This window comes from Sminthopsis crassicaudata, chromosome 3, assembly GCF_048593235.1.
Source record: "Sminthopsis crassicaudata isolate SCR6 chromosome 3, ASM4859323v1, whole genome shotgun sequence".
Classification (NCBI taxonomy): Eukaryota; Metazoa; Chordata; class Mammalia; order Dasyuromorphia; family Dasyuridae; genus Sminthopsis; species Sminthopsis crassicaudata.
This window is the reverse complement of record NC_133619.1, coordinates 221,783,648-221,811,421: the sequence shown is the minus strand read 5'-3', so window position 1 is coordinate 221,811,421 and position 27,774 is coordinate 221,783,648. Positions and strand designations below refer to the sequence as shown.

The following is a 27,774-nucleotide window of genomic DNA, read 5'->3' as shown; positions in this document are numbered from 1 at the left end:
TATAGCTCTGGAGAGCAACTCTGGGCACTGAGATTTTCAAGGACTTGTTCAAGAGCCAATACTGCCCAAAACCAATATTTATATTCTTGACTGCTAGGCAGTCTTTTTAACCACTAGACCATGCTAAGTCTAGTTGGGAATATATTTCCAGAAACTTGTTCATCAATTATTGTGTAATATAAAATACATTTTCAGAAATACAATATCATAGCTTTTCTCATAATATAGAAATTCCCCCAAACTTTGAAATATGAAATCCCCTAAACAGGATTTAGGTTCTCTGAGGGCAGAGATCATTTCAGTCTTTTTTTTTTTTTTTTTTTTTTTTTTTGGTAGTTGTTGCTCTAGAGGTCTTCCCTCAGGATTCTAACCACAGGCTAGAGCATGACCCATAATGGTACAAGGAAGCTGCACTTAGATATTTTCAATGAACATCCCTTCCCTCTTTTGAATGAAATACGTAAAGCTTTTGTTAGCTGTTAGCTGGATTATGAGTATTTTTGTTTTGTTCTAATCTCAGTCCTAAATCAGGTCTGGCTGCAGAACCTGGGTTCTTGGTAAGTATATGTTAAACTAATTGTAACCAAAAATATTTTTGGGATTAAAGATCTAAAACTAGGAAAGACTATAGCATCTGGTCATCTAGTTCAATTTCTTCATTTTATGAAGGCTCAGAAGCATTAAGTGAATTGGATCTCACAGTCCATATATCAAAAGCATGTCTTGGACTTCAATGAATACAGTTCTTTGCTTTCCTTTGAAATTGGAAAAGTTGACTCCCTTCAGATTCTTCTGAATAAATTTTTATAACTCCAATATATTTTACATTAAACGGAGCATATCTTTATTTCAAAGTTATTCTAATAATTTCACTAAGATTATTGCCCTACTGAGAATTTCCCTACTGTTGCTATGCTATTATTACCCATTTAACCTTTTATAGAGAACTCACACAAGGCAAGTGCTCATACAGAGGTCAGAAGATGGGGCATAAGGACATTCTCAAGATCTCTCTAAGGACTGTGGAATCAGTTGTGAGACATGGGAAACACTGATATAGAAACACCCAATCTGGCATGTTTTCATCAAACATGGCACTATACTCTATGAGCAAAGCAGAACTGCAGTAGTTCAAAAGAATGTGAGATGTGCATATTTAGAGACCTCTCCAATTCCAAACGTTCCTTTGGACTTTTTGTGCCTGATGGTAGTAGAGTCTTTTGAGTAACTTTTGGTTTGATCACCCATAGACATAAATGTTATACCTTGTCCCTGATATCGTGATGTCATTTTGGTCCACTCCACACATGAAAGACAACTGCTTGCCTCAGTTCCCTTATCTATAAAATGACCGGTAAACCATTCCAGTGTCTTTGCCAAGAAAACCACAAAAAGGATCATAAAGAATCAGGCATGGCAGAAATGATTCAAGTATATATCAATATTAAATCCCTACCAATCACTATTTTTGTCTCATTTTATATCAGATCCTCATTTTTTGATTCTGGGTTTCAAGGTCATTTAAAAGGTGACCCCATGCTGATTCAGAGGTTTGTTTTCTCTGGCTATCTGCCACCTGTTTCAGAAAAATAGCACTTTTGATCCAGCTCTGAAACAACTAACTGATCAATGACTTCTTGTTGTTTAATTGTTTCAGTCATATTTGATTCTTCATAAACCTATTTGGGTTTTTCTTGGCAAATACATTATAATGGTTTGCCATTTCCTATTCTAGCTCATTACTCATTGAACCTGTTTTATTCTGAAGGTCTTCTAGCTTAGTTCTAGCTCAGCAGTGGATTTTCAAATTAAAATTAGAGTTGACCTGGCAGATCTGCCTCTATTGCCCTTGCTTATCTTCCCTTGAAACATTATTTAACATGAAAAACCAATCCAAACAATATAGTCTATGACTGAATTCTTCATACTTCCTTACACTTTGTACACTGACGAGTTTCCAACCCTTTATGAAGACTGTGAGAGATTGAGTGTCTCTCATATTAATCAACGAAAATGTCAAGGGGACAGTTAATTTCTTCAGAATATTTGGTTCACAATCCCTAATGAAAAACCCACCTGTGCCCAGAAATTATGACTGCCATGCTAAGTAAGGCAGCTCAATGGTGTTATAGTGTTTTGAACAAGAAGTGGGGTTGCAAGAGCAGTTTATTTTCTCCTTGTCACATGAGTATAAACATTAAAGGGATTTAATTACACATGCACATAAAAGAGGACTATATGTCTGTGAAATGTTCTCTCTCAGTCTGTAAACTGCTCATATGGTATTATTTCTAAAAACCTGCTTTCTTAATTTGACTTGTCTTCAACTCTGCAACAGGATATTTAGTCTGTAGTGTAAACATGATCATATTTCAGGCATATGAGGGTGACAATTACTGAGAAATATTTTCTGAAAAATGTAGATACAAACACTAGAGAGAAAAAATGTAAAGCAACCTCTCACATATGCAACTTAACTAAATATATATTTTAGAGTACAGCCATCTTCCCATCTGAAGGCCCTCTGTGTTAGTGTAAAATTTCCCTAGATCAGCAGGATCAAACTCTTTATATCTCTTTTTGTACTGGACACTTGTTATCGCTTAGTCATTTCAGTTATGTCTCCACGATCCAATTTTGGGGTTTATTGGCAAAGATATTGGAGTGGTTTGCCATTTCTTTCCCCTGTTCATTTTTTATGGGTGAGGAAATTGAGGTGATTAGGATTAAGTGATTTTTCCAAGGTCTCACAGCTCATAAAGTATCTGAGGCTGGATTTGAACTTTTGAAGATGTCTTCCTGATTTTAAGCCTAGTGTGCTGTCTACCATGCCATCTAGTAGCCATTAGTGAGCACTATATTGTATTTTTAGAAATACAATGTAAGCAGGGCTATTAGATGAGGAGATTATGATTTTAATGGGAAGCTTGCTAGATGGCACTATAGATGCTAGGCCTGAAGTTGGGAAAACCTGTGTTCAAATGTGGCCTCAGAGGCAAGTAATCTAGTCTCTATTTCCTCACCTGTAAAATAGAATACTAATAGTACCTACCCACCTCAAAGAGTTGTTGTGAGGATCAAATGACATAATATTTGCCAAGGCACTTTGTACAAAGCTTGAATTAGAGTAGGTACCTAATGTTTGTTTCCTTCTTTCTTTCCTCTCTCCCTTTCCTCCTTTCCTCTCTTCCTCCCTTCATTCCTCCCTTCTTACAAATAAAGCTTCAGTGCTTCTTACTCCCCTGCCCTCTGCTAATGCTTGAAATTTCCCTGTAGATCTTTGCCCCTTAAGTATATAGTTTTGATCTATAACAAACTTTAAATCTCTCTGAGAAGGGCAATGCTTTAAGCTATTATCAATGAAGCTGGAGGCATGGAAAATAGATTTCAAATTCAGCATCAATACTTTTGCTCAAGACATGCCATGTTTGGAAACAGAACCCATGGTTCTTATTTCTTATTTGCAGCTATAGAGATAGAAATATCTAAACATATATGCATATATATATATATTTTTTACACACATCTATATACACCATGTAAATATATGCATATATGTGTGCTGTAAATGTATTTCAAATAATTGTCTTTTTTATAATTCTACACACACACACGCACACACACATTTTGTTTTTTTGCAGTTAAAATGTTAATGGTCCACAAGATTTACCACGCTGTTTAGGGGTACATGTCAATATACACACAAGATTAAGGCTCCTATAGTGCTTGACATATCTCTGAATAAAGTCCTCCACAATTCAGCTTCAAGAGGACTCCAAGAAAGGGTAGGACTCTCATTGAAATGATGCTATTACACCTTTTGTTCTTTAGACTTATAACAAAACACTAGAATGGACGTCAGAGCTCCTGGCTTTGTCACTAACTGCTTGTGTGAGCTTGGATAAACTATTTCATATATTTGGATATCAGAATGCTTAACTGGATTAGAATTATGAGGGGGAATGAATTAGAACATTGCCATGGTCAGAGGGATGTCCTAGGCCCCCTTCACTTTATAATGGTGAAATTAGTTTAAGTTAATCCATGGACATAGTTAGCAACAGAAGCAGGAAGTTAATTGAAGTCCTCTGATTCCAAGTGGTGTCTTTTTATTTTTTATTTTTTAAAGTTTGCCCTCTACTCTACAATGCTTATATATGTATAAGAGTCAGAACTTGATCCTAGGCTCTTTGATTCCACATTTTGTATTCTTTTCCATTGATGGGACCATGCAATCTCATCATTCAGTAGAAGTGAAAACAAGTATTAAAAATTATTAATATTACATTATATGGCTTTAAGTTATTGTTGGAACAGGGTGGAAAGACATACTCTACAGGCTGTGTTTTTAAGAGTTTCACCATATGTAGTAGCTATGTTGCTTTATTATAATGGAATGTTACTTTATTTCTGCTCTGTAGTATCTCAAAACAACCACCAGAAATCTCATGAAAAAGTCTTCCAAATTTCAGACTGAAGTGATTACCTTGCAAAAGGCTATAAAAATGGCTAGCTCCATTTGTGTTAGATGGTGACCAGAGGTGAGGGAATTACTTAGAAATAATAAACACCCTCAGGCCATACATTAAGCAATTCAAAGTAAATAGCCAATTTTAAATGTCTCTGTGGAATAAAAATGAAGCAAAACAAAACCCTTTAAATATTTCCAAAGTGCATTACATTTTGTTAGTCTATCATGAAGATTTTCATGAATAATTTAATTCTTGGCAAAAATGTGACTTTTTTCCACACTCTCCATGACCTCTCTACACAAAATAACTTGTTCTATCAATGACTTCTCCTGAATTTATCCACTTTTATTATAGCTGCCACCCCACTCAGGTTTGGGCTCTCATGATCTCTTATAAACTCCATTATAATTGGCTCCTAAGTATACCCATTATTTCTCTTTCTATACTTACTACCATCCAGTCATCTTCCTAATGCACAGCTCTGATCATCTCATTTAAACTTAGCAAATATTTTGCTTGCTTGTTTTTTCTTTCTCATTTTCTCCCCTTTTGATCTGATTTTTCTTGTGCAATATAATAAATGTGGAAATGTGGAAATATGGAATTATATATTTGATTTACATTTGATTATTTGCTGTCTAAGGAAAGGGGAAGGAAGATGGGGAGGAATAGGAAAAATTTGGAACACAATGTTTTGCAAGGATGAATGTTAAAATTTATTTTTGCATATATTTTGAAAACCAAAAACTATTATAAAAATAAATTATAATATACATTTAAAAGAAAAAATACTTAGCAAACATTTATTAAGGGCTTACTACATGCTAGGTGACACAGTGGATAGGAATCTGGGTCTAGTGTCAGGAAGACTCATGTACCAGGGTTAAAAATCTGATCTCAGACACTAACTTTGTGACTCCAAGCAAGTCACTTAGCCCTGTTTGCCTCAGTTTCCCCATCTGTAAAATAAGCCAGAGAAAGAAATAGCAAGCCACTCCAGTATCTTTGCCAAAAAAAATTCCAAAATGATATCAAGAAGCATTAGACAGGACTAATCAATTAAACAAGCAACAATAACAAAATTGATTTATTATAAATACTCCAGTATCTCTGCCAAGAAAACCCCAAATGGGGTCATGGATATTCAGACACAGCTGAAGTGACTGAACAATCTCAGCAATGAACATTATCATGCCAGATACTGGATTAAGAGATGGGAATACAAGGAAAGGCAAAAACAGTAGTTACCCTCAAGGAGCTTATCTTCTAAGGAGGGATACAAATGCAAAAAAACATTACATGCTATGATGTATTTGGGGTAAATTGAAAGGAATCTCAGAGGGGAAGTACAAGCATTGAGAGGGAATGAAGAATTAAACTTAAGCTGATATTGGAAGGAAGCCAGGCAATGGAGGCAAGGAATAGCCAGTGAAAATTCAGAGTCAAGGGTGAAGCATTTTGTGAAAGCAACCTCAACAAAGATCTTGACACTGAATCACAGAGTGCATAAAGAGGAATAAGTTATAAAACTGGAAAGGAAAGGCCAAGTTATGGAAGGCTTTAAAAGTCAAATAGCAGATTTTATCATTGATTCTGAAAATAACTGAGAGTTACAAGAATTCATTTATTGAATAGAAGATTGATATGGTTAAATCATAGTTTAGGAAGATCACTTTAGTGGCTGAGGAGAAGATGGAGAGACTTGAGGCAGATGTTGAGGGCCAATCCACACTTCTGACTGTTTTTTGTGTAGGTTTGATCTCTACTTTTGACCTTTTCTTTGATCCTATGATCCAAATTTTCCTCTAAAATTACTCTCAAAGAGTACAGAGGCTTAAAGCATCATTCTAAAGTGAGAAAACCCTTAGTTCAAACCCTGTATCTACTACTTCCTGTCTAATTGATCTTGGACAAGACATTTAGCTTCTCTGAGCCTCAGTTTCCTCATTTATGACATGAAAGGACTGGTCTAGTTCAGGGATTATTAAATTATCTTTTTGTCATGAATCCCATTAGCAGTTTGGTGAAATCTATGAATCCCTTCTCAAAACAATGTTTTAAAATGCATAAAATAGGCTTGTACACACATTAATATGTTGAGCTAGCTACTAATCATTTTCTTTTTAAGTTCACTGACCCTAGACCAAGAGACTAATCTAATCTCTGAGGTATCTACTAACATTCAATCCTTTGATCTCTTGATTTTATGAATCTAGTAGCTTGTCTGTTCTTATTTCAGATAATCTTTTTTCCCCCTTGGGCTTATTGACTTTATGAAATTGGTCTTCTGCTGCTATCCACTTTTAATTGTTTCCTTAGTACATTCTGACATTTTTGGTACCACTGTTAGATGTGATAGTCTCTTTAGCATTTTTTCTTACCATGTAATCCCAACAGTAAAGCCTTTGAGTCAAAAGCTGAAGCTTTGACATGCTTTGACCAAATCATTCTTCTGTTTAACATATTTTTGGGGTTCCCCTCTACCAACTAGACTTAATTTGAACACTTTGTATTCAAAGGTCTGGCTTTATTTCCTAATATTAATTGTAGCTTCATCCATTTGAATACTGGAGTACTTGATATCTCCTTAACATATCTTTCCTGTCTCAGTGTTTTTTCTTATTCTAACCTTTTGCTTGCTATGCTTTCCCTTGATGATCAGATTCTAGGTCACAGGTATCCAGGCATAGAATTGTTAATTGAAAGTTCCAGAAATAGAGACATTTTGACATCAATCAATCAAGAAGCACTTATTCAATATCTATTATATGCTAGGTACTTTGCAACTTGCTGGGTATAGCAAGATAGCAAAAGTAGTGTCTGCTCTCAATACAACTACATTCTAATGAAGGAGACAATATGTATATAAATATATGATGCCTAGAAAGTAGATGAAAGGTAACTTTAGAGAAACAAGGATCAGAATATTTATAAACCGCACCATAACAACACAGACAACAGGGAAGGCTAACCAATTACAGAACTTTCACGCCCAATTTAATTTTGGCAGTCTTTGGAGAAATATCTTATAATAGACTCTTTTAAAGGGAGGTTACTAAAACATGATACATCAAGGACCCCATTGAAAGATTGGAAAAGCAATAAATAATCACCAGCAATCAACAACTTGAATTTCAGTTTGAAATTGATGGTACATTTTCCATATTGCTTTCAATTTTCCCACATAGAAATGCATGACATCATCCGTGCTTCTGTATGAATTACTTTAACTCTTGACTCTTTGGAAGTTTGACTTTTTTCCCCCAGGAGAAAAAGTGTCTAAGTTCAGTCTCATGGTTTTTCAGCTTATTTTTTCTCTGCTCCCATACCACTCCCCCCCAAAAAACAAAATAAAACCAAACAAAAAATATCAACAACAACAAAAAACTCAATTACAAAGTGTCAAAATAAAAAGATAATTCATTAAGAAAAATAATAAGGTTTTCCTTTCTCTCATTAACTTCATATTTTAGGTAAAACTGCTGTAAATTCTTCCTTTTTGGGTCAGAGCTCAAAGAATGAAGAAAAAAAACACTCATCAATTAATCTGTCATTGGGGCTCATTCTCCATTGGGTCTTTTCCAATAAGTTTCCAAAAAATTCAGACTTCTCATTAAGTATTCAACCTCTTTTTTCCTATACCAATTGGGCTAACAGTTTCCTAACTCTGTCTTCATAGAAATAGCATAAATGATAAGTATTATTTGGAGGAGGAAGGAGGGAGAATAGTGATTTGGTAGGAGGAAAGCAGGGTTCTAGTGGATTGGGGAAATATCTATCAAATGCTATTATATTAGTCACTTTCAATTCTGTCACTTCTTGTTAAATCACATTCTTTATTATCATTATTATTTTGCTGTAATTCTTAAGGACATAAGATACTGGGGAAAAAATGAAACTGGGCCCCTCTCTGGGCTTGGGTTACTTGGGTACAGATGAAATCTACTCTCCTGCAAAGCTTCAGGGGATGAATCTGATCCCTGCCCTTGTAACTTAAAGAGGGTTGATTGTATCAATGAAAATGCTAGAAATTTTAATAAGCCATTAAAATGCTAGGTTCTGTTCTGTAATCATGAAACATCCATAGATAATACAGGAAATCTTGAAATGTCACCATAGTAGAGCACTTACATACGAGAGCAGATTGAATTGAAGAGGATTTTTAGGTTTTGTTTTGTTTTGCATTCTAATATTCAGTTATAAAAATACAAAGGGATCGGGGAAGGGAAGGGAGTATGCTTCTGGTGGATTACTTTGGTAAGGGCAAAATCAGAAGTGGGATAAATGAGCACGGGAAGTCCTTTCTTGTGATGGAGTGCTGATGTTCAAGGTTACCATAACATTTCTGGTTTGGTTGATAGGCTCCATTGGAGGGCAGAACAGGAGCTAGTTTTACCCTCATCCTACTTTCCCTATAGCTCTACAGCCTGAAGACTAATTATAGGGCCAAATGGGATTTGTATTTGGCAAGCATTTATATTCCGACCTTGGTCATGCATGACTTCAGGGCCAAAAGCTACATACAGGTGTTCATCTGTAACTTACCATGAAGTCAACAGGAGCTATATTTGAGTAATAGTGAGCAAAATTTTATTTGGAAGAGTGATAAATGAAATCCAGTTACTTTGACAACAAAATTTGTGTTGTTTTTTTCTTTTTTGAAATACTCTTGATTTTCCATCACCTCAGCTCATTTTCAATGTTGCCTTAAGTCTGAGGCTAAGGCTTAAGTCATAAGCTAAGCAATGTTGCAATGTAAAAAATATTTTCTTTTTTAAAAAACTCTGTAATTGATACTACCCTAAAGAGTTCAGATAAACTTTATTCAAGATTGCTTGAAATGCCAGCTCTAACAAGCCCTGGAAAACATGATTTTCACACCAACCTGATGGGTTACCTTCTTTTTTCTATCCTTACCTGCAAGTTACAGAAAGGGAATGAGATAAGTTCGAGTTTGTCAGAATCAGAAAAAGAAGGCACCAGGCCAGGTAATGAAAACATTGCCAGCATTAGTGTTATTGCCAAGAACAAAGCCTTTTTATTGTTTAATAGAACCCTTAAGGGAGTACCCCCATCAGCATAGTTCTAATTTTTCCTAGACCACAAACAAGAAGAATTCTCTAAGCCTATTTCATAGAAAACAGAAGGGAAAAATACTTTATTCTGCAAAAATCAAAAGCAGTCTTTTGTTTTAGTAGCCAAAACCTGATTAAATATTAGCATTTAAAGTTTTCATTTTATATAGGAAATCCTTTTGTGCAGAGTTTCATCAAGCTACCTTTTTATTTGGACTAGAGATAGTTGAGGTCAAAGAAACTTTAGAAGTTCCATAGATGTTACCTTTTTCATGACACAGAAACTTTAATATCATTATTTTACAAGAACAGGCATTGAGAGGGATTATTTTATCTCAAAAGAAAATTTTTCATCTCATTTGAGTTATATTCTTGGTTTTACCTCTTGCAATAGGCTGGAGTGATTCCTCCAAGACTCTCTTTCATTCATTCTCCTTTATGCAGATCAGATACAGTACTGTTTTTATTTTTTACATTTTAAATAATTCTGAATGTAACTTCAAATAAAGCAGGATTTCCATCTAAACTGAAGAACAGATTATATATGTAAAAGTGGACCTTTTTCTTCTTAAGTATATTATAAATTCAACATGTAATTTTTAACCCATCCTGCTTGTTTATAATTCCTTCTGTTTTCTTCTCATTTGCAGATATCCAAATTCTTCATTTCCCTCTGCATGGAAAAAATTCTTGAAATAGATATGCATAATCAAGAAAAACAAAGTCTTACATTAGCCATGTCCAAAAATGTTATGTCTCATTCTGCATCCTCAGTTCATTATCTTTCTGCCAGGAGATGGGAAACATGTTTCATCATTTGTTCTCTGGAATTCTGATTGGAATGATTACTGTATTCACCAAGGTTTTTTAGTCCTTCAAATTTGATTTTCTTTACAATGTTGCTATTTTATAAGTAGTTCTTCTGCATTTAATACTAGTTCTAAAAAGTCTTTCTGTATTTATTAGAAACCATTCTTTTCATCAGTTCTCATAGTACAAAAATATTCTATTATAGGGCAGCTAGTTGGCACAGTAGCTAGAACACTGGGTTTAGAATCAGAAAGATTCATCATGAATTCAAATCTGGCCTCACATACTTGTTAGCTGTACGACTCTGGTCAAGTCACTTAACTCTATTTAGCTCAGTTTCCTCATCTATAAAATGAGGAGAAGGGAATAGAAAACCACTGTAGTATCTTTGTACCAAGAAAACCCCAAACAGAATCAGTCAGATATGACAAACTGCTCAAGAACTAATATTCTACTATATTCACACACCATAATTTGTTCTGTTATTCCACAATTGATAGGTATTCCTTTACTCTTTGAGGCAAAAAGGGTGAAGATTGCATTGAGGGTTCCCCTGCTCTGTCTCTTACTTTAACCTTCTTATTAAGCCTCCTTTCCCCATTACAAATTCTTTTACTTTGGTCAGAAGTGACTTCATCTTATTAGTACCTACTTAAACCATTAATACCGTTCACAGGATTATTGGAGCCCATTTCCTTTGCTCTTATACACTGGATCACAGAAGACAGATTTAGAGCTGGAAGTGACAAAAAGTTTTCTATTGATTTTTACAGTCAAAGAAATGGAGGCACAAAGGTTAAGGACTTGTCTAGGGTGCAAGCCACTGAACATTGAAATTAAGATTTGTATTCAGATTTTTTTTACTCCAAATCCAGTGTATTATATGCATGTCATGCTGCCTCTCCAATTGTTCAGTTCTATCTTCTCTGCTGACTCTTCCCCATATACACATAATATTCTTAGGTCTTCCCAATTCTAAAAACACAACAAAAGCCTTCCCCTGATCACTCTAGTCTATTTATCTATTGATCCATCCTTCTCTGTTTGATTCCAGCTCCTTCATTTTCAAACTTGTTTAAGAAATTATCCATAAACAATTATTCCATTTTCTCAATCCACTTTTTGCTTAATTCTTTGTCATCTGGCTTTTATCCGAAATCCTCCATTGAAATTAAAAGATCACTCACCAAATACAATGGTCTTTTTTTTTTTTTTTAAAGAATTCATCTTTCTTAACTTCTTTTCAGTTTTTGATACTTCAGTTTTGACCACTCCTACCTATTGGAAATTCTTTTCTCTTAACTTAGGGATAACCCCACATTCTCCTGGTTCTCCTCTTATTACCTATTCCCCTGAACTATTGATAGCTCCTCATGCTCTCCTTGATTCCCTTAATGTGTTAGTACATAAATTGCTCTTCTGCTTTTCTTCACTTCGTGTATATAAGTTCTTCTAAATTTCTTAGTAGTTACATTTTCCATAATTTCTTACATGCAATAATATTGCATTACATTCAATAATATTATATTCAATAATATATCATATCTTATTTTCCATAATTTATTCATCAAGAATCTGTTCTCCATCCTCTTGTCTTTTTTCTCTACTTTTTTTCTTCCTTATCAATCTTATTTAATCCATGAACGGATTTATGCAGTAGCAACCCACTATTTCAAGAACCTACAAGACATCTTTACATAATAATTTCTAATATGGAGAATATTTTCTCATATAAACCTGTTGCTCCTTTCATTTTTTTCATTCTTTCCATGTTCAAGTTCTTATGGGCTAACTTTTATTGCTACTGGCTTTTGACTATTCATTCTCAGTCACCAGATGCTGTCATCTCCAACCTAGCTACATCTTAGAATTGTCCCATTGCTTTGTATTATAACCACCATCACTTAAATAGAACTTACATTATCAGGATCAAATATAAAATTTTCTGCTTGGCTGTCCTCTTCCTACTTTTCCAGTCTTTTTATACTTCACTGCCTTCCACTTGCTTCCTTCTACTCTGGAATACCACACCATCTCCCAACTCCATTACTTTTCTTTTTACTCTCTCCTGTGCCTGAAATTGCCTTTCTTCTTTTCTTTCTATAAAAGACCTCTTCAACTTTCCTTTTCCCTTCCAAATAATGATTGAGATTACATCCGAGATTATTTTCCATTTACACTATATATATCATTTATGTACATAATTATTTTCATATTGTTTCTTTCCCCCCTCCTCTACACCCTTGGCACTAGTCCAACTACTTCCCCTCTACCCCTTATAAAGTGAGCTCTTAGAAGATAAAGGATTATTTTTTTTCCTTCCAGATCCCTAGTGCTTAGCACAATTCTGGCACATAGTAAGCGCTTAATAAATGCTTGTTTACGGACATCCTTCATAATGTCAAAACACTCTTATTAAAAATCTTTTGTATACTTATATAATGTTCTGGGGTTCAGACACTAGATTCTTATCTTCTGTTTATATTAAGATTAATTACATTCATCTCTTAATCCTAAAGCAATTCTGATATCTACATGTCACCAGCACAATTCAGCTTGACACATTAAAAAATGAACAACTGTTATCTCAGGATTCTGAATCAGACAAATTACTTCAGGAACTGTCACTCTTAGAACTCTGAGTAGAATTAGCTCAGCAACAAGCTGCCCATGTAGAGACAAATTATTGACTCCATCAGTTCCTATAATTCTGCTTCTTTTTAAGCTTTGTGTTGAGGATGTCCAAGTAGCAATATTTAAAGCAGTCTGTTAGAGTAAAATGAAGACTGAATTAGTATTTAGAAGACCTGGGTTTCTCTCTAGGGTCTGCTTCCTCTGCTTATGTGACCTTAGATAGGCAAGTATCTTCACTTCTCAGGACTCAGTTTTCCCTTCTATAAGATGAGGGGATAAGACTAGATGATTTTGATTCTATATTGCCACTTTATCCTATATTGCCACTTCTGGTAGAGACAGCAGCTGGGAAGTGGTTTATGAATTCCTGAACACTATTTAAGCAGAAGAAAAGGCCCCTAAAAAGCTACCACCTATAGCATAGCTGAACAAACACACATTCCCTCTGCTCTGCCTTTTTGACCTCTGAGTCTCAATAGATTCTTCATGAAATTCATCTTAGGAAAACATTCCTCTTCCTCTACTTCCCTAGGCTGCAGGAATGAGAAATGTTCCGACTCCCACATAAAGTGAAGGAAGACTTTCCTCCATGATTTTATGGCAACCCAGTCCTGCCCTTTAAGTCATATCTTTTTATAGATGTACTTCAGTTGTAACATAATGAAAATACTTTTAATAGACTAATAAAGGTTTATCATAAATTTTCAGTCCAGAAAGTTACAAAGCTGGGCTGTAAAAAATTTGTAAATACATTGCATCTCTGTGAGAACCTTTAAAATTCAAATGTAGCCTCAGGCTTTTTTTTTTAAATAGGAATTTAAAACCTCACTCTTCTGTTATAAACAAATAACTGTTACTACAATTGAGCTATTGTTAAGAAAAATTACATGTGTATGACATAATTATTCTGATAGAGAAGACCACGATTGTTAACAAAAGCCCTGAATTTCTTCATTTATTTAACTCTTAAAAATTTGAACTCAACCAAAGAAACTTTAATACTAGAGTTCAGTTCCCATTTTCTATATTTCAAATTACAGAGATACAGAAACAATGTTAGCTTCAGTTTTTTTAAAGAAGACAATTATTTCATTAATTCTTATCAAAAGAATTATAAATCTAGTAAGGGCTTATCTTAGGGAGTATGTGTGGGGATGGCGAAAGGCTCACATGTACCCTGAATCTTTACTAAAAGACATGCATGATCAGCAGCTCTTAGTTCCCTATTCCCCCCCCCCCCCAATCCCTGTAATGGTAGAAAGTGAGAGGGATGTGTTGAAAGATTGTTAATTGAGCTAGGAAAAGTCACCCGCTCTGTAGTCTAAAAGGAGTAAGGAGAGATAGTGTTTGATATTTATTAAAACAGCCACAAACAACTCCATCTTCTCGTTGGACTCCTTTGAGGAAAGAAAGAAATTTCCCTTCCTTTTCTCTTTCTCATCAGCAGCTTTGGTAGCAATATATAAATATATATATATATATATATATATATATATATATATATATATATATATATATATATATATATATATATATATATATATATATATATATATATATATATATAAAAGATACTCTAGGTTCCTGACTGCCTCTTATATATTATGTTTCTTTCTCAGAGCAGAAGTCACCAAACAAATGACCCTAAGAAACTGATGCTTCCCAGCCTCAGTAGTTAACCTGATGAATTGAGAAGGCTGGAGTCCTTGAATTGGGTGTCAGTTGACAAATGAGAGGTATTTTTTTCAAGTACATCCTTCATGGAAGGAAAAATGAACATAGACAGGAGGTTCAGCTATGACATAGTTGGCCCAAAAGACTTGGGCTTTTACTCTCTGCCTAAAGAGCAACTGAGTAGGGCAGTGGATAGAGGAATGACTTAGAGTTCAAATTCAGCCTCAGACAATTATTAGCTTTGTGACCCTGAGTAAATTCCACAATCCCTATTGCCTCCAAAAAAAGAGAAAAATTTCTACCTAGACAATAAAGACTGAAGTGAAAAAGAATCTTCTCTTTTTTTTTTTTTAGAATTCAAGGATGATAGAATACAAAATCTGGCTTTTTTCCTTTTACCATTCTTGTATATATTATTTTCTTGGTTTTGCTTATTTAACTCTGCTTCTGTTCATTTAAATCTTCTCAAGTTTCTTTGAATTCATCCCTTTCACATTTCATTATTTTCTATTTCACTTACATGCCATAATTTCTCTCATTCCTTTTTAACCCATGTCTCAGTTCAAATTTCGCATTTCACCATGTTTGACTATTAACTTCGGAATTTTTCATTAACCAGATTAAAATGAAATGTGACCCATGACATGCCTGAGGAACTATCTCTGAGACATGTATATACTATGTTCTAAGCTAAGCTGTAGGGCATCATGATTCCTAATACAACCTTGTACTTAATCATTCATATAATCTAAACTAGAAAGATAAGTAAATGATGAAGGATTTGGATCAAGCTAAATGGGAATTTTTGGAAGCTGGAAACTTTTTGAAAATTGAGCTGATGTAATGTCAGTTAATTATACTTTGCTTATGTGTACTTCCTTATTCCTCACAATTTTGTGAAGATAATCTTGCCAAAGAATCATCAGAATCTCTTTAGCTTTTAAAATTTTCTTTAGAAAAGCTCATAAAATTTCATAGACTACAGTGGAGAACTCATCACAAAAATCCTGCATTAATAGCTGAAATTATTTTTGGGATAATTATTATTATAAAATTTAATAAGCTACAAAGTCAATCAGAAGCTAGATAGAAGAAGCTAGGTGACTTAGTAGGTCTGAAGTCAGAAAGTTCTGAGTTCAAATCTTTCCTCAGAAACTTATTAGCTATGCCATCCTGGACAAATCCCAACCTCTGTTTTTGCTACAGTTTCTCCAGATATAAAAATGGGAATAAGTATAGCACTCATCTCATAAGATTGTTATGAGGATCAAAGTATTTGACATAGTCCCTGACACAAAGTGCATTAAATAAATGCTTCTTTCCTTCCTTAAAAAAAACAAATCAATAAGCACTATATGCCAGATATTACAATTAATACACTGCATGCCAGATATTATAATTAATACTACCTACACTTTAGAAGCTAACATTATACTAAGGGAGGATTCATATTCAGAGACCAAAAATACAGACTGAATATTTTAAAAACTCAGTTATTGAAAGCATGGGGATAGGTAATGCATGAATCCTAATGATTGAGAAAGTTAAGGAAAGGCCCTTTCAAAGAGATGACTTAATTTCAACCATAAAAAGAGCTTGGGGGTTCCAAGAACAAGAGAAAAGAAGCATTCCAGATAAGAGGGGACAGTCAGTGCAAAGATATAAAAGATGGATATACCCTGAGATGATATGGACTAGATTTTGAAAAAATAATCTAGAAACTGAAACAGAATGCAGGTAGTTTTCCTTAAACATAAGAAATAGAATGTAATTCAATTCATTCACTGCTAATTTTTTCATGAATATAGCTTTTATCTGACTAGAATGGGCTCATGAGCTGGCCCTTGAACACAGCCTTATTATCTGCTTATATAATTCCCTCTCCTCCTTCCCCATCATACCCTCAACTAAAATCTTGTACTAGAAGGGCAGTGAGTGGTCTGCGTGGTTTTAGATTGTGAGCCTTGTTTAATGAGAGCAGGATCTGATTCTAATTATATCTTGAGAGCATTCTCCCATGGAGTCAAATTGGTTGAGAATCAGATGCTTAGATGCAAGTGCCAACAGATTATGACTGTTGACATTGATGTCTGCCCCCCAGTGTGGTAGAGTAAATTTAAAATCAGACACCTGTTCTCCAGACATGGATAGAGCACTTTGTGTATTGGTCCTTTAACAAGAATAGTCTTATTGCCAGAGGCTCCATTAGACATAACTCTGGTGTTATGAAAAATGCAGGGAAAAAAATGAAAAGAAAATGCTGCTTCCTTCTAACCCAATTATTTTTTCTTATTTTAAAATTTACAGCTGAGTGCTTCAAGAACTTGCTGGAATTACTTTAAAAATCTTTTACAAGTCTTCATTGTTGCCAAGATGGTTTACTTAAGTTCTTAACAAACTACTGTAACACTCGATTTATCTGTCTACATTTACAGAGCCCATCATATGACACATTAGTCTAAGCACAGATTTCATTAAATGCCACAATTTACTCACAAGAGGCTTTTTAGACTATGTACCAGCTAGTGCTGAAAAACTCAGAGGAACACAGTAAGAAAGCAAATGTTCTATTAAAACACAAGAGAAAAAAATGAGTAAAGAACAATAATTTATTTGCAAAGAAAATAAATTGTGATCCCAAAGGAGTTTAGTCAAAGAAGTCTGTGTCAGGTATATTTTCTTGAAGAAGCTTGGAAAAAGATGTCCAAAGTAGAGATTGTCATGTGAAAATGAAACTAGACAAGGGCAGTAGGGCTGTTTTGGCCTTTATTTGAAATTAGTATGAAAAGCAGCTATACTTTCTCTGTTGCTCAACATCTCACAATAAATGTTAATTAAAATTTTTGCAATCAGTGGTGCAGATGTGAATGTATCATGCCATGTTGGGGTCTTGTATGTAAAGACTTGACCTTCAGACTCAGAGAGTTTCCAAAAACAATAAATTCCACTTTTATCTGTGAGACTAAATATTTGCCAAGCTGTTAATTCTGGAAGAAAAATACCATGCTTTCTATAATTATTAGGAAACATTTTAAAGAGATCCTATGTTGTTTATCTGGACTGAATGAATAAAATTAAATCCTGCTCCAAATTTTGCTCACTCCTCAAAATTGTCCTCAATTCCTAAAATAATTCATTCAATCCTCATTTTTTCAAAATGAGAGATTCCTATTGTAAATCTTTTTTTCTTATTTAAGAAAATCCTATGAGAGCACATAACATTTATGAGATTTTAGAAACCTATTTACCAAACTTCACTAACAATTCATTGTGAATCCTCTCATAATTTCTGCCCTTTCCCTGTAAAATCTGTTCTCAAAATGAATCTCTGTTGGTCTCCAAGGAGATTTAGATTTTATGGTTAAAAAGTTATTTCATTTTTATTCTTTCCAAAACCAATCATTCAAAATCAGGAGTGTTGAGTTTTTTATTTGTTCATTTTTTTAAAAAATAAAAGATAGGAAGGAAGATATAAAAACACAAAGAAGAGAGGAAAGAAGGAAAGGAGGGAGGGAGGGAGGAAGGAAGAGAGAGAGGAAAGAAGAAAGTGAGGAAGGGAGAGAGGAAAGGAAAAAGGAAGGAAGAGAGGGAGGGAGGAAAGGAAGGAAGGAAGAAGAGGAGGGAAGAAAGAGAAATACAAACCAACTTGCATTATAAATAAAGCCTTAGAAATGTGTATGGCAGGGGTGTGGATAATTGAAGGGAGTGGCATTTCCTCATCTTGAAGGATTTGTTTTCAGTGATTTGATTTATTGTCATTAGGAGTTTTCCCCACTCTTTCCATGTTCCAGCTGGCACAAGTTTTATTTTCCTGAAGACTGGCAATACCCACCAAAAGGCTAATTGTGAAAAAGAAAGGGGGAAGTTCAAGCTCATTCTGGTATCTTAGCACTGTGAATAATTTGTGTAAACCTTGGAAAACAAATGCTCCATGCAATGGAATAAATACTTCTTAACACAGAGATAATGCTGCTGACCCTCCATCAGTGGGACATTTGATTTGGCTTAGTTGTCTAAAAGTAGTTATAGTTTCTTCTCTGAATTAACGCTCTTCCTTGTACATTAAGTTCTATAAAGCATCACTTAACCTAATGCCCACTACACAGTAGGTACTTAATAAATGTTTACAGATTATTTATTTTTCTTAAGAGCAAAACTATGAAGCAGATAGGTTGCAACTAATGTTAATGGTATAGAATGAATTTAAATAATATAAAAATTTAGCCCTCAGAATCATTCTTTAGTTAACTAAGATGCCTATTCTCAATCTTAATTCAATTAAATTTCAGAAAAATTAAGTATCTACACATGTATGAGCATGATCTATATAAGAAACAGAATGATGTAATGTATGTAATGAACTTAGCTCTTTTCAACAGTGAAATGATTCAAAGCAATTCGAATAGATTAGTGATGGGAAGAGACATCCACATCCAGAGAGAAAACTATGGAGACTGAATGTGGATCAAAACTGTATTTTCACTTATTTTTGGTGGTGGTGGTATTTGTATGCTTGCTTTGTTTCTACTCTCATTCCCCACCTTCTGATCTGATTTTTCTTGTGCAACATGACAAATATGGAAAGATGTTTGGAAGAATTGTACATGTTTAACCTATATCAGATTACTTGCTGTCTAGGGGAGGGGATGGAGAAAAATTTAGAACACAAGGTTTTGCAAAGGTGAACGTAAAAAATTGTATTTGCATGTATTTGGAAAAATAAAAAGCTATATTAAAAAAAAGAATCATGTAGTGTAGGGATTCTTGACTTTTTCTGTATTATGATCCTTTGGGGAAGTCTGGTGAAACCTATGGACCCTTTCTCAGAATGATGCTTTTAAATAAATATAATAAAATACACTGAATTACAAAGGAAACCAAGCAAATTGAAATAGTTCTATCATCTATATCTATCCATCTATCTATTCATCTATCTTTATCTACCTCTACCCAGCTATGAACATATGAATCCATCTATCTAATTCACACTCCCCAGGTTAAGAACTTCTCTTGAAATCAATAAAGGCATGAATTCAAAATCTTAAGAACATAGGTTCATAGTTTGTTTCTGAAACATAGATCTATGTGATTATGGCAGATGATCCCATCTGTAAGGGCTCCAAGCAACTCTCTCTGATCATGGATTTCAGACAAGTCCCTGATGTGCATCAGTAGAGGGAGTTTCCACACGAGAGGTTTCCAACACTAATGAAATTACAAGTACAGATTTTTAAAAAATGTGAAAAACAGCAAATGGAAAAGATGAAAAGTAATCTCTTCCCTTAAAAGGTCTTACAATTAAATAGGGAAAATAAAATATTTATTCAAATAAATATATAACATATGTAGAATATAAAACAAGGAAAGAGAGGTTATTTTTAGCTAGTAGAATTAAAGAAGTGATGTGGGAAAAAAAGACATTTGAAATGGGTCTTAAAAGAACAGTCTTTAATAGGTAGCAATGTGGATCAAGTGTGATCCAAGTATAGTGGATGATAAGTTTAATTTATAAAGGCAGAAGAGGGCAGAACTAGATCTTCCTAGTGCCTATGAATAAATAAATGAGACTGGACAATGCTTAGTAGTACAGTAGTACAGTGAAATATAGAGTGCATGAATGGAAATTAAATGAAATAATTTTAAAAATTAGGTTGGAGCCACATTTATTGAGAAACATTCATAGGGAATTCAACAACATTTATTGAGTAACTATTACTTTCAAATGTACTTTATCCAGAAAGAAAGAGGATTCTTTAGAGTAATAAAGATATATAACTAGGTCAAATCCTAAGATATATATCATCAGTAATAAGGCAATGGTGGGACAGTAGGAAGAGAAGTGGATTTGGAATAAGAATCTGGATTTAAATCCAGACTTCTCTGCTTATTATTTGTGTGAACTGGGGCAAATCAATGAACTTTTCTGCTCCTCGATTTTTTCCATAAAAAAAAAATGAAGAAGTTGGATTAGGTGGCCTCTGAGATCCATTCTAAATACAAATCTCTATGAGTCTGCCAAAAAATTCTGAAGTCTAGCTAAGGAGAAATAGCCCAAGGAAGAGAGAAGTTAAATGACTTGCCCAAAGTCACACAGCTAATCAGTGTCACATTTGGGATTTGAACCATTCAGTTCTTGTCTCAGAGCCCATCACAACACTGCCTTTTAATGAAGTTCCAAAAGTAACAAAATGAAAGAGTACTAATGTCCTTCTCGGTATTTTCTATGTCCTCAATTTATTCTGTATAATTCTAATAACAATATCTAGCATTTATAAATATGTGCTATTAAAGGCAAACCATTATCATTTAAATATAAATATGTAGAATTTAAGTTTTACAAAGTATTTTATGTATTTTATCTCATTTGTGCTTCACAACAACTCTGTGAGATATATACTTTATCCCTGTTTTATGGAGGAGGAAAGTGAGTATAAGAGAAGTTAAATCTTACAGCTAAAAATATTTGAGGTAGCATTTTGAAATTGGGTATTACTGATTGCAAATCCAACATCCTATCCACTATACTATCCAGCTCAATGCCGTATCCTAAATAATTACAAAATATATTCACTCACAAGTATCCATATGAACACTCTCTTTCCCAAGGGATATGTGGAGATAGCAATTAAAAAACATGGTGGAAATGAGAATATTCTTTATGACTTGTCTGGCACAAATTGTTGATCATGCTTCATGATAGTCTATTTTCGAGGGTGCCCTAATTTATCCAATAACAGCTTCATTTATAAAGCTACAAATACTTAAAGCAAAGTAAAATGTAATCTCTTGAATGAAAACCCCTTGTGAATTTCCTGAATGAAACCTTCATTTATAGTTGGAAACTACTCATCTTAATAGGAATGCAATTTTATATCAACATTAAGAGGATTGGCACTATGTAAATTCAGACAGTACTAATAACAAATCAACAGCAAGTCAGTTGATCTGAAATCAATGAAGATGTTAATGAAAACCAGAGGTTGATGCTTTGGTAACTAGGCTGGCTTTCCTTGAATGTAAAAAAGCACAAAAGCCATAAAACATTTATAAGACTCCTCAATATAACTCAGGTAATTTTAACTGAGGAGACATAACTCTTTGTTATTATCTCAAATATAAAATGCCATCACATCATAAAAACAGAAATATAGGACAGTCGTATCATTCAATTTTCCCCATTCTTTCATTCCTTTAAGACACATTCACCCTTTTCAACATAAATGAAAACATTATGGATAGTTTCACTATTATTTACATTGCAGCCTAATCAGCAGTACTCAACCTTTTCTTCAGACTATTGCAATTGGCAAACTCTGCTATAGAAAGTTGGACTGAAGAAAAATGTGATCACAATCTGTTACTGCTCTAGCTGCAGCTATAATTTGGTTCCTTCTTTGCACAGTTGTACACTATTTCAAAGTCTGATTCTTTTTGTACAGCAAAACAACTATTTGGACATGTATACATATATTGTATTTAGCTTATACTTTAACATATTTAACATATATTGGTCTACCTGCCATCCAGGGGAGGGGGTGGAGAGAAGAAGGGAAAAAGTTGGAACAAAAGGTTTGGCAATTGTCAGTGCTGTAAAATTACCCATGCATATATCTGGTAAATAAAAAGCTATTAAAAAAAAGAACATAAGTTCTTTTACATACTCTTTGATCCAGCAGTGTTTTTACTGGGCTTATATCCCAGCGAAATCTTAAAGGAGGAAAAGAGACCACATGTGTAAAAATGTTTGTGACAGCCCTTTTTGTAGTGGCAAGAAACTGGAAACTGAGTAGATGCCCATGAGTTAGGAAATGGCTGAATAAGTTATGGTATATGAATATTATGGAATGATATGTTCTATAAGAAACACTCAGCAGGATGATTTCAGAAAAGCCTGGAGAGACTTATATGAACTGATGCTGAGTGAAATGAGCAGAACCAGGAGATACAACAGAAAGATTATACAATGATCGATTCTGATGGACGTGGTACTGTTCAACAATGAGATGATTCAGGCCAATTCCAAAGGTCTTCAGATGAAGAAAACCATCTACACTCAGAGAGAGGAGTTTGGGAACTGAATGTGGATCACAATAGCATTTTTACTCTTTTTGCTGTTGTTTGGTTGAATTGTATTTTTTTTTTTCATTTTTTTCCCTTTTTGATTAGATTTTTCTTGGGCAGCAAGATAATTGTATAAATATGTATGCATGCATATATTGAATTTAACATATTTTTTATCATGTTTAACATATATTGGATTACTTGCCACCTGGGGAGAGAGTGGAGGGGAGAGGGGAAAATTAGAATGCAAGGTTTTGCAAGGTTAATATTGAAAAATTATCCATGCATATGTTTTGAAAATAAAAAGCTTTAATTTAAAAAAAAGAACATAAATTCCTTGAAGGCAATTACTATTTCACTTTTGCCTTTGAATTCCTGGCACTTAGCAAGATACCTGGTATATAGTAAGTACTAAATGAATGAGCATTGCTTAATGAACTCTAAATGGAAAAATTATCATTAAAGAACTGGAAATAGTAAAGAATTGGAAAAAAATTGGAAACTAAAAAAAAAAGCAGCTAGTACATAATACACTATTTAGTGGTAAGGACATTTAAGGGTAAGGATCATTTTTTTTTTTTTTTGCTGAGGTAATTAGGGTTAAGTGACTTGTCCAGGGTCACATAGCTAGTAACTACTAAGTGTTTGAGGCTGACTTTGAACTCAGGTCTTCCTGACTTCAGGGCCAGTTCTCTATTCACTGAGCTATCTAGCCACCTTGGGAATATTTTTATTGTTGTTACTACTACTACTACTACTACTACTACTACTACTACTACTACTACTACTACTACTACTACTACTACTACTACCACCACCACTACCACCACCACTACCACTACTACCATCTTTCTCATAGATGGTGAGGTCAAATAAGACAAAATACATAAAATTCTTTGTCAGCTTTAAAGAGCTATACAGATATTAGCTAGTCATGTTAACTGGGAGATAAACTGAATATATTTTTCTTTTGAAAAAGCCATTAAAATCTTTCTTTCAAATATCATTATTGATTGGAACTCCAATAAGTCTAATAATTATTATTATTATAGTGATAATTATGATGATAGTTGCTTTTCATATAGCCCTTTAAGGTTTGCAAAATTTTTCAAATATTACCTCATTTGATCTTCACAATAACCCTGGCAAGTAAGCATTATATTCTCCCCTTATAGATGAGAAAACTAAGAGAAACAGTAAATAACTTACCTAGCTACTGAGTGTCTGAGACTAGATTTTAATTCAGATTTTTCTGATTCTAGACTAAGTTCTATTTCTCTTATACCACTTAACTGCCTTTAAGGACCCTTTTATAGGAGCTCTTTGGCAAATTCAAGATGCAGCATTTGGTAGCATAGGTAAAGTCACAGACAAAAGTAACATTTTGTCCTCAGATCAATATGGAAAGCAGAGTCCTTAAAAATCATCAGATGAGGCACAATCTTTATATCTTCTTTGAAGACCCTACAACAGGATCCTGATCACAGTATGCTATTTCTTATGATATATAAATGGCAAAATTAACAATTAAATCGCCTATGGATGAATATCTATGAGTCAGGAAAAATCTTAAGTGGAATCTTTTCACATAATAGGGACATGTTCATAGACAAATCTCTTTATTCCTCAGTGGCCTAGCCAACTCTAAAAGTTGAAGAGAATGTACTTATTTGAATCCATAGGGGAAGTTTGTCTATTCCCCACCACCAATCCCCCTCTCATATAACATAGGAATGTAGAGGGGATGATAAGATTAATATCCTCTGCAACATTTCACAGTTTAATAATCTCCTTCAAGTATGTTGTAAAGCAGTAGAGTTAAATTAAAATAAAATTTGGGGTTACCAAATCAAATAGGAGGTTCCCTATGAGCAGGTAGTATAATAATTATAATAATAAAGCTAACATTTATATAGTGCCTATTGGCTGAATAACAACAAAACTGAATAATAACAAAAATGTTTCAGGCTCTGTGTCAAGAACTTTACAAATATTATTTCATATCCGATCCTCACAACCCTGTGAGGTTAGATGTAATTATTATTCCCATTTTACAGTTGAGAAAACGGAGGCAAGTTCCCACAGCTAGCAAGTGGCTATGGGTTGAGGTCAGGTTGTCCTAACCCTAGACTCAGAGTCCACCGAACTAAATGTATCCACTGCCCTGTGTCATCACATATTAACACTATGTTTTTGTTATTGTTAAATTATTTTAGCCATGGCTAAGACTTCATGATTCCATGTGTTTAGCAAAGAGTGGTTTTCCATAACAGTGACCTGCCCAGGGTCATTCAGTTAATAAATCACAGAGGCTAGCTTTGAACTTAAGCAGATAAGTGAATCTTCCTGACTCAAACCTGGCATTTTATCATGCCATCTAGCCGCCCCATCTACGTTTTATTCTATATTTATTTATTTAAAAAAGTATTTCCCAATCATGTTTTAATCTGGTTTTAGCTGCACTTGTGGACTGTATTTGACACTTGTTTGTAAGCCCCCCTCCTACTCTGGGGTTAATAGTTCAAACTATAAAGGACAGAAAAAAAATCCTTTTAACTGTACAATTCTATGATTCTGTGGCTGATTAAAATGGCTTAGGGGAATTCTGGCTGTCACTGGGGGAATGACAGACCTACAAGGACTTTTTTTTTTTTTTTTTTTACAATATTCTTACTAGCATGGTGTAATGGAAAGGGTCTTGGATCAGGAGGTAGAAAACCAAGGTACCAATCTTGCTTCTTCCACTTTATTCCTTATGTGACCTAGACCAGATGGTTAACCTTTCTGGACTTCACTTAGCTATTTTTTCATAATGAGGGAGTTGAACTAAATTTTCTTGTAAGGTTCTCTCCAAATGTCAAAGTGTGATCCTAGTTCATTTTTATTTAAGATGCATGCTTAGAGCAGCTTGCTTTTCAAACATTTATTAGTTTGGTTGAGTTTTTGAAGTCTTCTTGGTTTACAAACTGCTTTTATGGAAATCTTTGGAGGGTCTCTGAGGGTCTCTGAAAGCCATGATATATAGAATATAAATGTTTTGAAAACTGCTTAGGTTGTTTTTCTTAAATATGAACTTTAAAATCTGGGTCTTTGTACATGCAATATAGACCCTCTCTGATTAGATTTTTTTTTGGGGGGGGCAGATGTACTTACCTCAACATGCTGACAAGTTTGAATGAGTTTTGCCAAAAGTGTTTCCAGTTCAGTATTCCTCTTAATAAGGTTGGTGAGGTTACTTTCTAAGTTTTGCTGTTACAAAACAAAACAGAAAAGGAAAGAGAAAAAAAATTGTTACTGGTCTATATCATAATAGCTTCATTTACACAGCAAATGCCATACAGTAAATTGGTATCTGAATTTTCTTCTTAAAAAATCAGCATGAAATTTATGCAACTCCAGTGGCACAGTGTTAAAAAGGTCATATTGCACATGCTTGAAAGCTTTCTGAAGATTGTATTTTAATGAATTTTTTGGAAATGTAAGAATGTGATACTTAGATTTTTCCTTTTTTATCTTTGATTGTTTTACCCTCTAAGGAAGCTATAATTGAGCATCTATTTATAAGTTACTTTCTGGGTCATGAACTAGAAAGAAAGAAGGTTAGCTGATTTATATTTAACCTCTCTTAAACTGGAATTGTTAATAAAATATCCAAATAGCATACTAGATACAACTGTTGATTTGGGGATTTTGGTTGGATTTAGCTGAGGTTAGCTAAAAGCAGTTAAGGTTGAATCTTCCCAGAATTACAAGGTTTAGAAATTTCCCCATTGGACATTCTTTACTTGGAGTCATGGCATGTCTAATTGAATATGCTAATGAAGTTTCTACTTTTTTTTTTTTTTTTTTTATACTGCTGCCAGATTAATTTTCCCTCAACACAGCTTTTATCATGTCAGTCCCTTGCATAATAAGCCACAATGGCTTTTTTTGCTTATATAGCATCAAGCTCTGCCTGTATTTGGGTCCCACATACTTTGCCTGTTAAAATCCTACCTATCTGGTAAAGCCCAATTCAAATATCTCTTTATCTGTGAACTATTTCCTGATTCCCTCAGTTAAAAATATTTTGTCTTCCCACAAAATTTTATACCTTTTCTTGCTAATTTCCCCGTGTATAATGCATTTAATTCTTTAATTCCTTCTGATATGATCTTACCAGAATTCTTTGTTCATCCCTTCTCATTTGTTTTTCCTCATATGAAGCAACATAGTATATATTCCCTTTTTAATGCTACTTTTCTTAAATTTACAATGTCCCTCTTGCTGTGTTGAACATAAAGTGGGTGTGCAGTAAATACTTATAAATTCCTATAAATCAAATACATTGTTATCATGTAATTCATACAAAGAAAGTACAAAATTATTTTAAATATTTGTTATACTAAACTATAAAACTGAAGCTTCAGTCTCTGAAACTTAGGTAAGCTTCCAGCCTTGAATTCAAGTGAATTCTAGGAAAAAAAAATCAAGAACACTAACACTTGTCCTTTGTTTAAATATGTTTACACTAGAGTTGTTTCTTCTTGATTTAAAGGAAATAGAGAGAGGAGAGTATTCTTGGCAGTCATTAATTAGTATATTTATACTCAACTTATAGTCAGAGGATACAAAGACTGTATCTGGAGATTGGCTGCCAATCAACATTGAAGTCTCTCATAGCTTTCTATCCCAGTATTGATCCATTCTAGGGTGAATAATGATGTCAAGTCTTAATTTCTCTTTTTTTTTCCCTTTTTTTTTTTTTTTTTCTGAGGCAATTGGAGTTAAGTGACTTGCTCAGGGTCACGTAGCTAGGAAGAGTTAAGTGTCTGAGACCAGATCCTCCTCCAAGTCTTAATTTTTGTGGACACTGTGGAAAAGTCTTAATTTTTCTGGGTTTAAGTTTCCTCATCTATAAAAAGAGTGGAAGATTCCTTCCAATTCTAATTGTCCAATTCTACAAAATTACAGGTCAGTTCCATAAAAACATGTACACACAATCACATATTTCACAGGTCATTTCCACAAAACATATACATGCCATCAAAACATTTGCTAAGATGATT

General features: G+C 34.0%; 1 protein-coding gene across 1 annotated transcript in view; it reads right to left on the bottom strand.

Annotated features, from left to right (window-relative positions):
• The window catches only part of MID1 (midline 1), a gene marked incomplete in the record, with an annotated part of 137,949 nt that overhangs the window by 49,264 nt on the left and 60,911 nt on the right, over positions 1-27,774 (bottom strand). The window contains 1 exon segment of the mRNA XM_074300020.1: positions 25,880-25,975. Within this exon segment, the coding sequence (XP_074156121.1) occupies positions 25,880-25,975 (96 nt within the window).